The sequence below is a fragment of the Triticum dicoccoides genome, chromosome 3A, assembly GCF_002162155.2.
Source record: "Triticum dicoccoides isolate Atlit2015 ecotype Zavitan chromosome 3A, WEW_v2.0, whole genome shotgun sequence".
NCBI classification, from domain to species: domain Eukaryota; kingdom Viridiplantae; phylum Streptophyta; class Magnoliopsida; order Poales; family Poaceae; genus Triticum; species Triticum dicoccoides.
Genome location: NC_041384.1, coordinates 55950182 through 55962761, shown reverse-complemented (window position 1 = coordinate 55962761; position 12580 = coordinate 55950182). Strand labels below are relative to the sequence as shown.

General features: G+C 46.7%; 1 protein-coding gene across 1 annotated transcript; it reads right to left on the bottom strand.

Moving 5' to 3' along the window:
* Positions 1–1997: 1997 nt before the first annotated feature.
* Positions 1998–5176, bottom strand: LOC119267077 (poly [ADP-ribose] polymerase tankyrase-1-like). Its single transcript, XM_037548386.1, has 11 exons — positions 4996–5176; positions 4814–4906; positions 4418–4726; positions 4106–4245; positions 3954–4040; positions 3607–3738; positions 3375–3527; positions 2947–3048; positions 2676–2855; positions 2415–2494; positions 1998–2342 (listed from the first exon to the last, which is right to left on the bottom strand). Exons 1-11 carry the CDS (start codon positions 5057–5059, stop codon positions 2177–2179), a joined length of 1506 nt encoding a protein of 501 aa, XP_037404283.1. The 5' UTR covers positions 5060–5176; the 3' UTR covers positions 1998–2176.
* Positions 5177–12580: the final 7404 nt, after the last annotated feature.

Here is a 12580-nt window from a genome sequence, read left to right as displayed (position 1 = left end):
ACAACTCTTTTTCTCTGCCAAGCAGAAATGCACGACTGCTCTGAGGATGCTTGCACTTGGTACTACTACAGACGCCGTTGGTGAGATGGGTCAGGATGCGGGAGAGCACGTGCTTGAAGATTACTGTCAAGTTTGCCCATGCCGTGGTGGAGGTTTGGACCTGAGTATCTCAGAGAACCGAATGCGCAGGACACGAAGAAGTTGTTGGCTATTGAAGAGGCAAGGGGGTTTCTAGGAATGCTCGGATTAATTGATTACATGCATTGGCAATGAAAGAACTGCCCTAAAGGTTTGCGGGAAATGTATTAAGGTCAAACCAGAGAGGACATCATCATACTAGAAGCGGCGACACCACATGACTTATTGATTTGGCATGCTTTCTTTGAAATGTCGGGTTCTCACAACGACATCAATGTGCTTCAACGATCTCGGGTGTTCAGGAGACTTTGCAATGAGGAATCACTGCGGTGCAACTACATCGTCAATGACCGAGACAACAAAATGGGATACTATCTTGCCGATAATATCTATCCTCAGTAGGCGGTGTTTGTGAAGACCATCTCCAAACCGCATGGCAATAAACAGAGCCACTTTACAACAATGCATGAAGCGGCTAGGAAGGATGTGCAGAGGGCACTTGGTGTGCTTCAAGCTTGTTGAGGAATTGTGCGGAGCGCTGCAATGATGTGAAAATCAGAAACTTTCTGGTAACTGATGACATATTGTGTATTTGTGTTATTTTGCACGATATGATTGTCGAGAACGAGGGTGACGGAGTAGCCCAAACAAAATGATTTTGAAGCACCTGAAGAACAAGTTGAAATCCTGGAAAATTAAGATGCGGCTCAACTCATGAACTTTCTGCACACGCATCAGAATCTTCGAGATCATCATGTGGACACACAACTATTCAATAATTTTACGGAGCACCTGACATTATCTATGATTTGTACCAACATTTTTTATTTATGTCACACTGTCATTTATGATCGAGGCGCATGGATTTGCATGAGTTTAAGATATGTGAATGCCATGAGAAAAAATATGAGGACGCGTCCGCGGACGTATATGGGTCGGGTTTATCGAGTCCGGAGGTAGATGCTCCAACTACTGCTACAGCAACCAGCAATGGCCCGGCGCGGAGAAAATGCCGCGGCCGGTGGGACGCGACAATGGCATGCATGTACGCAGTACGCGCGATGCTGCCTGCTGTCACGCCGGCTATGTGTATCCAGGCAGCCTAGCCTATGATATGAATGCAGATGCATTATGCGTGTACTTTGGCTCGCCAATCCGCATGATTTGCTGCGCGCCTAAAATGCCTAATCACCCACCATAACTACTGCTACAGTGAGGATGAGAGAGACTACTCTCATAACAGGTCGAGAGATGGAGTTTTGTGGTGTCGAGGCAGAAGCGGAGCCTAGACTCTGGACTCCGAACTCGGTGAAGCCGGCCATGGGAGCCCCGAGAAGCGAGCGAGAGCATCTTTGTCGTGTGGGGAATGGGGATGGCGGAACAAACATGCCCCCGTACGCTCGCCTCCAAACGCAAGCCTACCATACCAATTACCAATACCAGTAGGAGTGCGTACGCAGCAGCAGCAGCAGCAACGAGGCCGCCGGTAGTAGGAATGCAACCCCCCTTCCCTGATGATGAACTGGACCGAGCGAGGAGCCAGGCCCAGTGGCTGCATGGAAGACTGTGGCAGCAGAAGAAGGCCAGGGCGGCTACTGTGCGCATGTGAGCCCTTGCGGTACAAAGCCCCACGCCTTTCGTGCTGCGTCACATGTGTCTCAGTTTCTTTTTCAGCAGTTTTTTTCCTGGAGGAGCTCCAGCTTTTTCACCCCTACTACCCAGTAGACATTCTTTGTTCACAAAGGCTCTCTCATGGCTGCTGAGCGCACATTTCCAGCAGGGCCGTGGCAGCAGGCTTGGGCCGCTATCCGGCCCGATAAGCATAGAGCCTTCATAAGCATAGTGCGATGATGACGTTGGGAAAGGCGAGGCCCGTTTCAAAAGGTACTATGCAGGGTGGGGGATCATCACATTGGGGGGAAGGCGACGTGCTATACGACGCGTTAAACAACAACAGGCGCGCAAAACCAAACCACAAAGCCCGCCAGAAACACAACTATACAGCATCAGACTCCCGCCACACCGCTCCACCGTTTTCCTACTGGCCACTGGATAGTGGCTGACCTCTACCTAGCGCCTGCACAAATGAGCCCTGCCCTCGGACTGTTTGATCACACGGCCCAGACAGAACCTGGCTTCTTCCTTGCACCCCTTCCTCCAGGCGCCGCGAAACCGAGGCGCCCTTCGTGCGCTCCAAGAGATCCCTGCAGAGGACGCTTGTAACGCAAGTTTCAATTTGTTCGATGGCGATGGATGCAAGTGCAGAAATGGATTACCGGAGGGCGTTGGCGATCTTAGGGTTCTGCGGATCAAGCTCCGATGCCTTGACAAACGCGGCGTAAGCGCTGGCGTAGTCCTAACACAAGCGCAGATTAGATGCCATGTTGATGAGCCAAGAAAGAACAAGGGTGAATCAAATCAGGCCGGCACCCAATAGTTAGTTGAGCGGATCGGCCGACCGATGGGTGGGTATTGGATGGCTGAATCTGAACCTCTGAAGCACACAAGGGAAGCGCAAACAGCAGTGCGATGATCACCTGCAGGAAACGGAAGGCCTCTCCTTGGCGGTAGTAGCCTTTCCCCCAGTCAGGCCATAACCTGATGCAGGCCTGGGCGTCCGAAAGCGCCTCGTCGCCGACACCAAGGCGCAGCCAGCAGAGACTCTTGTTTGCATATATGGAGGCGTCTATGTCGTTTGGATCATCGAACTTCAGTGCCTAAATGTGAAAAAAAAAAATTGTTACCATGTTGTACATACTATCATGTTGAACATGTGCATACAAAATCAACAGCAAAAAAAGAAATTACCATGTTGTACATAAGTATAGCCGTGTCGTAGTCCTTGATTTCGTAGGCCTTGTTCCCTTCTAGTTTTAGTTCAGCTTTCCTCTTACAAGAATCCTTTCTCACCTATAAACCGAGAAAGTAGTTTTACGGCAACCAATTACCAGATAACCATGGAGTGTTGTGTTGATACGAGCAAAGCCAATTAGTACTCACTCCTTCCCAAAATTCTTGTCTTAGATTTTTCTAGATACGGATGTATCTAATACTAAAATGTGACTTATACATCCGTATTTAGACAAATGTAAGACAAGAATTTTGGGACAGAGGGAGTACTAAATTAGCTACATTTCAAGTGCATGGAAACTGATTAAAACAAGACCCTCCGCAAGGGTTGATGAGCTGGTAAATAGTGCTAGTATCTACTGGTAACTAACATCAATAAGACGTACCCGCTCCTTGTAAGCAGCAGAATTCACATAACTCATGATGCCAGCAACACTCCAGCCAGACATGTTTGGAGGGCATCGAGTCACAGGAAACAGAAGTTGAACTAGTTTTTTTCCACCTTGGACCGCGGCGATTTCTATCGGCAACCTACCAAGCTGTTACAGAGTACAGAAACCATGAGTTTTCTGGGGAACATTCTTGTTCAGGCATAAGGATAAAACTCAGTATGCTCACTTCGTCAGGAATGTTCGGATCTGCTCCAGCCTTCAACAAGCACTTGACAAATCCGATGTTGCCACGGCGGCTGCACGCTAACAACAGAGGGGTCGCTCCGCTGAATCCACCGGCGTGAACATTAGCCCCACCCTATAGTTAACATTTCCAGAACAGTCTCAGTTTAGAACAAGGGAATTCGATAGGCGCAATGCATGCGGAAATTCTATGGAACTCCAGCAATCCAAGCATTGCAAGTGCCACTTACAAAAAACCGTTACCGCGACATCGCAAACAACTGGTAGTATGATTTGTGCAATCAACACGAACTTAGAGATCAATTAGCAGAAGATAATGCAATGTAGCACCTCAATGAGCAGCTTCATGCATTCCACGGAGCCACCAAGAAGCGACGAGACCAAGGGCGTGAAGACACGGCTGGCGAACTTGTTGGGCTGCAAAATCGCAAGCTGGTCAGCCATGAACAAAATGCACGCACCATAGGAACGGCCGCACATACATCGGCGCCGTGGCGCAGCAGGACGCGGATGACTTGCGGGCACCCCCGCATGGCGGCGACGTGGAGCGCCGTGCCCCGGGGGTTCGCCGCGCCCACGTCGGCGCCCTTGCACAGGAGCAGCATCGCCAGGTCGCGATCCCCTGCATCACGGAGGGCGCGCCAGTATGTCAGTCGCGCACGCGCACCGGTGCCCGCTCGGCACGGCATGGCCATGGCCACGGCGGCGCTGCCTCTCTCGACGCGAGCAAGCAACAGGAGCGCGGAGCAGAGTGAGGTGGCGTCGGCCGGCGAGGACCGTGCGTGCGTACGTACCGTTGTAGGCGGCCCAGTGGAGGGGGGTCTCGCCGTCGACGTCCGGGGCGCGCGGGCTGGCGCCGCGCTCCAGGAGCCAGGCGGCCGTGGCGGTGTGGCCGAAGGTGGCCGCCAGGAGCAGCGGCGTCTCGCGCTCGTCGGAGAGGGCGTCGACGGGGATGCCGAGGTCCTGGACGAGGTAGCGGCAGACGTCGGTCCTGCCGTTGGTCGCGGCCAGGTGCAGCGCCCTGCCGCACGTCGACCAGACGCCGGCGGTGGCGTCCGCGCCAGTGGCGCTGGGCGCCGGCGGCAGCAGCTCCAGCGCCATCCCTGGACGTCCCAATATCAGATGGATTGTTAGTCGATTTATTACAGTAGTAATAATACAAGCTTCGTTGAAGGCGTTTCGGGGCGTACTGGCGAGGAGGTCGAGGTTGCCGTCGATGGCGGCATCGAGGAGCAGCCGCCGCCGTTCGTCGTCTTTCCCCGCGTCAACGGCCACATCGACGCCTGTATCTCTCACACCAAGTATACACCAAGTAAAAAAAAGCAAAGAAACGGATGGTGAATGAATCCAACGCAGGCGGCGAGAGACAAACCTGACGACGACGGCGGAGGCTGCGCCGACGAGGACGGCGAGCACGCCGGCGTGGGCACGTCCATGGTCGAATGAGACAGGCTTGAGTGGGCCGTGTGACGTGTTCGCTCTGACTAGTGTGCTTGGACGGAGAGCGAGAGGAGACGAGCAAGGCGGTCGCTGTCTCGGGAGCTGCGCCGGGCGGTGGTGTCCAGCACAAGGCGCAAGCGACGAGACACAAGACTCCCTCTCCCAGGTCCAAACCGCACTCATTTCGTTGTTGGTGTCTCTCTCGTACCACGTGGCAAACGCGCAGTGTCTGCTGTGGATAAACATCGTGTACGAGCAAGCCCGCCATTCTAAGGCACCATACGGCCAACAATAACAAGACGAGATCTGCCTGCTCCCCACGCGTGCACCCGTTCGTGCTCCCGTGTACATGACTTGATTTGATTGAAACAAAATAAGATTCGGTCCTACCTTTTTAAAATAAGGAGGGAGGAGAGAATGATTAGATTAGAAAGGAAAAAGAAAAAAAGATAGCCGTAGGATGAAGTGGGAGCACGGATAGGAGCATGAGGAGGGAGCAGGCAAGCCGGATCCAACAAACACATCCTCGCAACATCTACAACCTGAGACTTCCCATAATAACCGTTCCAAACGCCAGGACACCACCCAACTAGCCATTTTTCTTGAAAACTTTCTACTATCTATTCCTCCAACATCGCGACGGTATAAAGAACACAAAAGACGATAAAAATTATATTCGTAAACCATTTAATGATGCCTACAAACACTAGAGTTAGCCGAATACATGCCACCTTCATCGTTCCTTCTTCACCGAAGCGAGGAAGGTGTCGGCGCGGACAAAGAGCCACACAAACGACATGGCGCCCTGCTGCCGGCTGGTGGAGCATCGCCTATACGAGGAGCGCCCGATCGACAGAGCGGAGGTCATCATCCTCTCAAGCGAAGAGGAAGACAACGGAGGAGGCAACAACGGTGAAGCGGAGGCAACAGTGGCGACGACTTCAACGTTGAAGAATAGCGAAGGATCTTCCTGGACTCCGGCGACGACGGCACAGGGCTAGATGCTATGGGCGGTGGGATATCTATGGTGTACTGGTTGGCCCTCGTAAAGTCCGGTTAGTAAGGTTTAACTTTGTGTTTAAACTAGATTGTATTTCAGTGGATGTAAATGTAAATTATCCGTCGAATTTGGTTTTAGACTAGACTATGTTCCGGTGGAAGTTTGTTCAAAATCGAATCTTTGTTCATCATTTTTACATTTTCTTTTTACTCCATTATTTTATGTTTAGGGGATCAGCTAGGTCTACCATCGTTCGTGTGCACCAACCACATCACCGAGCACGCCGTCGTCTTCTGCTATGCCGCTGGTACCAGACTCTGCCTACAACGCGACAGCGTCATGGACGAGGCCGGCATGCTCGCGGGGCTTCAAAAAGGCTCTTTGTGTATTGAAAATCTCTTGCCATTATATTGTAATCCTATAATTATGAAATAGAAGGACATAAACGTAACAAGCCTGAAATGAATCTGTTGGTATGTTGACGGGATGCTTCTTATCCATAAGTGATAGGAACTCAGAGAAAACCCATTCAAAAGTCTCTCCTGCTTCATGACACATGAAAGCACCTCCAAGCATGATACTTTGAAAATGGTTGTTGACACCAACAAACAGACCAAAAGGCATGACACATACATTTGTTCAGTAAGTTGTATCAAACGTGATAACATCTCCAAAGTATTTATATTTATATCGACTACGACCATTCGTCCAGTGTAATGTTTCAATTCTACTTTGTAATTCAACCTGATCTCGGTAGAAAAAAATCAAGATCTTCAGAACATATCTCATCGAAAACATCAAATGTGTTTTTATATAATCATTAGCAAGTTCTTTATTGACAAGACCACTTAAATTTTTTAAACTCCGCTTAGTAAAAGGAATGTTTTCCATCCTGCCAAAGAAAGTATCAAGAAACATGCACACCTTCGATATGTAAACATTGTTTTCTCTCATATTGGTTATTAATTCTTGAAGGTATATATCAATATGACGACGGGATTTCCAATGCATCTTTTCAGAATCAGTTGTTGATAATGGATGGTTATATTTAGACCGAAGCTCAAGGATTTACCATAGATTGTCATTGCAAAGGGTCAATCGAATCATGGAAAGGCATTCAGATCTTATGGATTTACTGTTTTTCTGACGAGGCATACCTGCAAAAAAAAAACATTACATGCATAGAACATAACAAAAAAAGTTGCAAATATATAAGTAATGAATTGAGACATACTCCACATAGGCAATTGAGTTCATGCATTGCTTGAATTTTCTTAACATCCTTCCAACTCTTTCCATACCAAATGTCGAAGCCCATCTCCCAGCTGTAAATTGTAGAAATCGTATCCTCGGTGATAGTATTGAGACATGTTCCAATAGATGGGCACATAATAGTTTCTGTTGTCCGTGTTGAATATGCATATAATTATTTTTGGAGAGCACAAAAGCGGAAAGTGTTTGCAGGTTGAACATCTAGAATAGACTTGTCATATGACTTGGTAAAGAATATTAAAATTAGTAATATAGAGGCAAAGATCGATAAACTTGTGACAGTAAATTTGTAGGAAGGTAGAGGATTTACATATGAGTTGTCGGTGCACGTTAGCTCGAATCGGCCTCATTTTGTTCATTTGTTGGCACACAAGATGGCAGGTGCTGATTACATATAGTAGAATCGTCCGAGGCATGAGTATCCACTGATTTAGGTGGTTGTGGTGAAGGCATAGAGTGAAACTGAGGAATATCTGGGAAAGTGGAACATCGGACATAACAACAAGTGAATCGAATGAGCCGTCGGTAAAATTAAGATTGTTGTGCCATCTGAAATAAAGGTAAGACAAATACTAGTAAATAATAGAAACAGCCGTTATAGAAGGAGAGTACAAAAGGAAGATACGTATAAGACAAGTCCCAGGAAAGTATGTACTGTTTGAACTGTTCTGACAATCTGTTGTAGTAAGCTGTATCAGTAGGGTCGGGTTCCTTCTTATGTTGATCTTCTATGGGTTGTGAGCAGATGTTGACATCTGAAAAAAGTAAGGAAAAATATGTGAGAAAGAAAGCAAAAAATGTTAGAAGAACGGAATTGGGTGATCAACATTTGTAGAGATGACTGGAATAGAAAGGTGTGCCGAGAAAAATGTTCAGACAATTTATTATATTCGTTCCTGGCTGACAGAGGTACATCAGAGGAAGTTGCATTAGCAGGCATACTCATATTAGAGAGCAAAGGCATTTTGTTTAGGCCAGAATTAGTATCACAATCAGCAGTCAGTCCAGAATGCATAAGATTATGATAACTACAGTACACAATTACGTCAAGACTAGGTTAAGAAGCATGAATGAAACTTAAGTGCAACAAGTTTCAGATAACGTAACTTGACGATGAAAAAGATAAACAATTAGTATGGAAGAAAGAGATTTCAGAATCACCTAGTATGTTGATGGTTTTATTCCGAATAAACCACATGATCACGGTCAATGAATCGAGAGAAGTAACAGATTAATGAATATGAATTTGTATATCTGTAAAAATAAGTTTGTTGCGAAACAAAATCATGTTCCGCAGTTGTGGATCCAGAATCATGTGATGAGTGAAGTTCAGTAACATCTAAATCGTCCGCACATACGTGAGACAAAACAAATGATAAGCAAGAGTTTGCATCAGATGGTCTGAAATCCGCAAATCTGCACGGATAAAATGACAGATAGAAGATATGAAAGGTGTAGCCGAGTAAGTAACAAATTAGCATGACAGAAAGAGTAGAAAAAAGAAATTATCTGTCGAGTTGTAACTTTAATCCATCAAACTCTGCTCGGGAATATCCCGTATTGGTAGTGGACACACAGTAGGTGAAGCACCGAAGAAAGAAATTATGTGAATGCGAAGGGAATTGAAAGCATCGGATGTGAGAAGATCAAACAACAGTGTGGACGTAGAAGCAAGAAGAGTTCGTTCAGATTAAAAATGTAGAGACATGAGGAAGGAGATGAACATGAAGCAAAAGTAAAACGTTTTTTTTTCAAGTATTTCCTCTTCAAAGAAATAAGTAGTGATTTAAACGGTTTTATATCTCTTTTCTGAGAGAGAGTAACATGCACATTAGAAAGTTTTATGATCTAAACAGTTTTGATCATGAACGGTTTTATGATCAACCGCCTGATTGAAAACGTTTTAATTGGAGGAAATTCAGCTTGTTAACACGATGCGGGTCTCTCTGCCAACACGCGCATGAACGCCCACCGTTGTTTTCTCTCAGTCTTTCCGCACCAAAGCCAGAGTGCGCGTCCAAAGCCCTCTCACCAGCAAAATGGTGCGCCTTCCCTCCTACGCCGACCGCGCCAGCCTCCGCGCCGTCTGCCGGCCGTGGCGCTCGGCCGCGCGCCTGCAGCCGCCGCCCTCGCCGTTCGCGTGGCTCTTCGTCCGCGCCGACACCTTCCTCGCCCTCCCCGAGGGCGCGCTCCACCGCATGCCCCTCGACCGCCACGAAATCGTCTTGCGTGCCCCCACTGCCACGGGCCGCATGTTCTTCCTCGTGGACCGCGACGGCAGCTGCTACCTGACGACGAACCCTTCTTCCTCCGGGGAGAGTGAGATCACGCCTCTGCACATCAGCAGCAGCAGCCTCAAGATCGACCTCGGCTGCCGCAGCTACAACTGGATCAGGAAGGTGGTGGTGTCCGACGGCATCGTCGCCGTTCCCTACTGTGGCATGGTCACGATCTTTCCCCGGTGGCGCGCGCCGTCGGGGAGGGTGACGAAGGTGTCGCCGCGGAGGAAGAGCCACGGGAGCGGCGGGGGCAGCGGATGCAGGCGCGCGGCGGAGCGCCAAGCCCGGCGGACGGCGCGGAGGCGGACGCGGTCGGTGTGGGAGGGAAGGCGGGAGAGCACGAGGGCCAGCTGCTCCGGCGGGAGCTCCGACCATGGCGCCTTCCCGCCTGGTGAAGCGAGACGGAGCAGAACCGCCATCGCCCTGCCGATTGTGGCACTGAGGCCGGCACCGAGCACGGCGACAGCGACAACGCCGCCGCGCATTTCCTAAGTGGAAGTGGAGCGCCGTCGCAACCTCCCCTCGACCTCGACGCAGATCCTCTCCACCCCGCAGCTGCGACCTCCCCTCGGGTCGCTTTCCTTGACCCCAGCTCGGCGGCGGACGGCGATCTGGTGGCCGGAAGAGAGACGGCAGCGGCGGCCCTCTGGAGAGGAGGTGCAGGTCCGGTCCGGGACTGAGGGACCGGCAACGTCTCAAAACAACTGTAATGTGAAAAACAATTCTTTTCAGATATGCATCGTGGAGTACTAGGTAGTGTCAAAATGGAAATAGCGTAAGAAAATCTCAAATATTAACTTTTTAAATCTCAAATATTAATAGCGCATTGTTTTCTTTTGCGGGCAATAATACATTGTTACGGTCAAACAGCCAAACCTCCGTTCCTAAATATAAGTCCTTTTTTATAGATTTTATATGAACTACATACAAAACAAAATAAGTGGACCCACACTCTAAAATAGGTCTACATACATCAGTATGTAGTTTATATTGAAATTTCTAAAATAATTTATATTTAAAAAAACGGAGGAGTACTTAAATTGCACAAATGTGTCTTTTTCCAGAGTTGGGGTGGATTGCGGCGCTGCACCATCGGGCCCAGTCGAGTAGAAGACCACGATTGGCACTACAGTTAATTCTTTTTATACGTTGATGAAGAACATAGACAATATAGTTTTATGAGAATAAATTCTCTCTTTTTTTGACAGTGCCACAAGGTTAGAGAGTTTTCTGTCTTCGTAGATCTGATTATGTTGCTGTGTCAAGCTTTTTTTGTTGGTCTGATTCTTTGTGAAGGTGAAACCTTTAATCGACACCATAGTGAAATTTATGGCGCGTTATACTTGAGGCGACACGGTCTGTTTTATTTCTGTTTTTTTCTTACTTGAAGCGAGTCAAGCTGGTTTTCCTCTGTTATTTTTTGTTTTCTTTTATTTTTATTTCTTCTCAAGGTTTTTTCATTTGTTTCTTCACTTTTTCATTTTATTTTCACTTTAGTTTATTTTTTATTTTTCATTGTTTCTTTTTATTATTCATTCTAAATTCTTATATACTTTAAAGTATATAAACAAGTACAAAATAAAAGCAAAAAAGAAAACATAAAACATAAAAAAACAAGGAAAAGAGGCCAAAGCCTCCCGCGCTCGTGGGACAGCCCAGCTCGCTCGCCCCTTCAGTGAGTCTGAATTCAAGATATAGTGATTCGACGGCCTGCACTTTAGGGAATCATCCCTGGCCCAAGTACGTTCATCGATTAAGACTTCCCATCTTGTTGGACGGGCGACTCAAGGCGCTTTCAAAAATCATTATTAGCAATGTTCGTGCGGGTAAAAAGAAGTGACAACACCGTTGCTCCAATCCAATTGCAGCCTCTTTACCAAAATCTTTGAATTATTTCTTCGAGCAGAGATTGATACCTCGGAGAAGGTGTTTTCAAGAGATATCATTGCAATTCTTTGTCATAATAGTTACTTTGTATTTTTTGGATCTTAGGTCCAAATCAGTGTACCTGTAATTGTTATGACTATGAATAAACTTACATGTGTTTCTAAAAAAAGTTATTTTTTATTTTCCAAGATTGTTCATACCTTGGTTTAATTAATAGATGTACGCGCTCTTCGCCAAAAGAGAATTATTACGGTCATATTTTGAACACCAAGGTTTTACCATGACTCTAGTTGTTATGTTTTTTTTACTAGATTAAGATTCAATATAAAAGGGAAATGTAAGTCAAAGTAACATATTATATGAGTTTTCACCATAATATATATCGAACTAGATGAGCAACCAGATTACACAAAAGCATGTTTAGTGCTTATGCAGTTTGGTTAGCTTTTGGCTTATAAGCAGAGCAAGCCAAACCAAAGCCAAATCAAACACAACCTTAGCAGAGATGGTACTACCATTACGCGTGGGAGATGCAAACAAACAATACATGATAGAACATCGCTCCGAAAGGAGAAATGGAGGCTCAACTGAATTATGAAGTAACTGATCTTGTTCTGGAGAACAACCACATCATGCATCATGCAGTTGCAAGAAATATTTGACCTTATGCCATCACATTAAAAGATATCAGAAATTGAAGCTTTTGAGATCGAAATTGCAGATGATTCGTGCATTGGTCTAAAAGCTGCACACTAGTGTGCTACAACCATTACCTATGTACCAAACCCCAAAGGGAACTAATGTATGGTGAAGCCAGGAGTATGTTGAAATAATTTTAGGATAAAATTGCTGAGAACCTATCGTTCCAATATGCTATACAATTGGCCAATAATAAACCACAAAAAAATAAATTGATGCAAAAATAGTAATTGACTATGTTCATTTTGGTGATGTGGTTACTTTTGATTCTACTTTTGGAACCAACCATGAACATAAGCCGTGCAGTGTATCCGTTTGGTTCAATCAATTCATACAAACTGTTATTTGTGGTACTTGTATTTATATAGTGAAATATATGC

What these genes read in the sequence shown, in the direction of transcription:
- LOC119267077 (XM_037548386.1), bottom strand. Translation starts at nt 5,059, where the DNA reads ATGGACGTGCCCACGCCGGCGTGCTCGCCGTCCTCGTCGGCGCAGCCT. An exon ending in CTGCTGCTTACAAGGAGCGG is followed by an intron (nt 3,049 to 3,374) that starts GTACGTCTTATT and finishes CTCGGTTTATAG; the next exon opens with GTGAGAAAGGATTCTTGTAA. An exon ending in CTATACTTATGTACAACATG is followed by an intron (nt 2,856 to 2,946) that starts GTAATTTCTTTT and finishes TTTCACATTTAG; the next exon opens with GCACTGAAGTTCGATGATCC.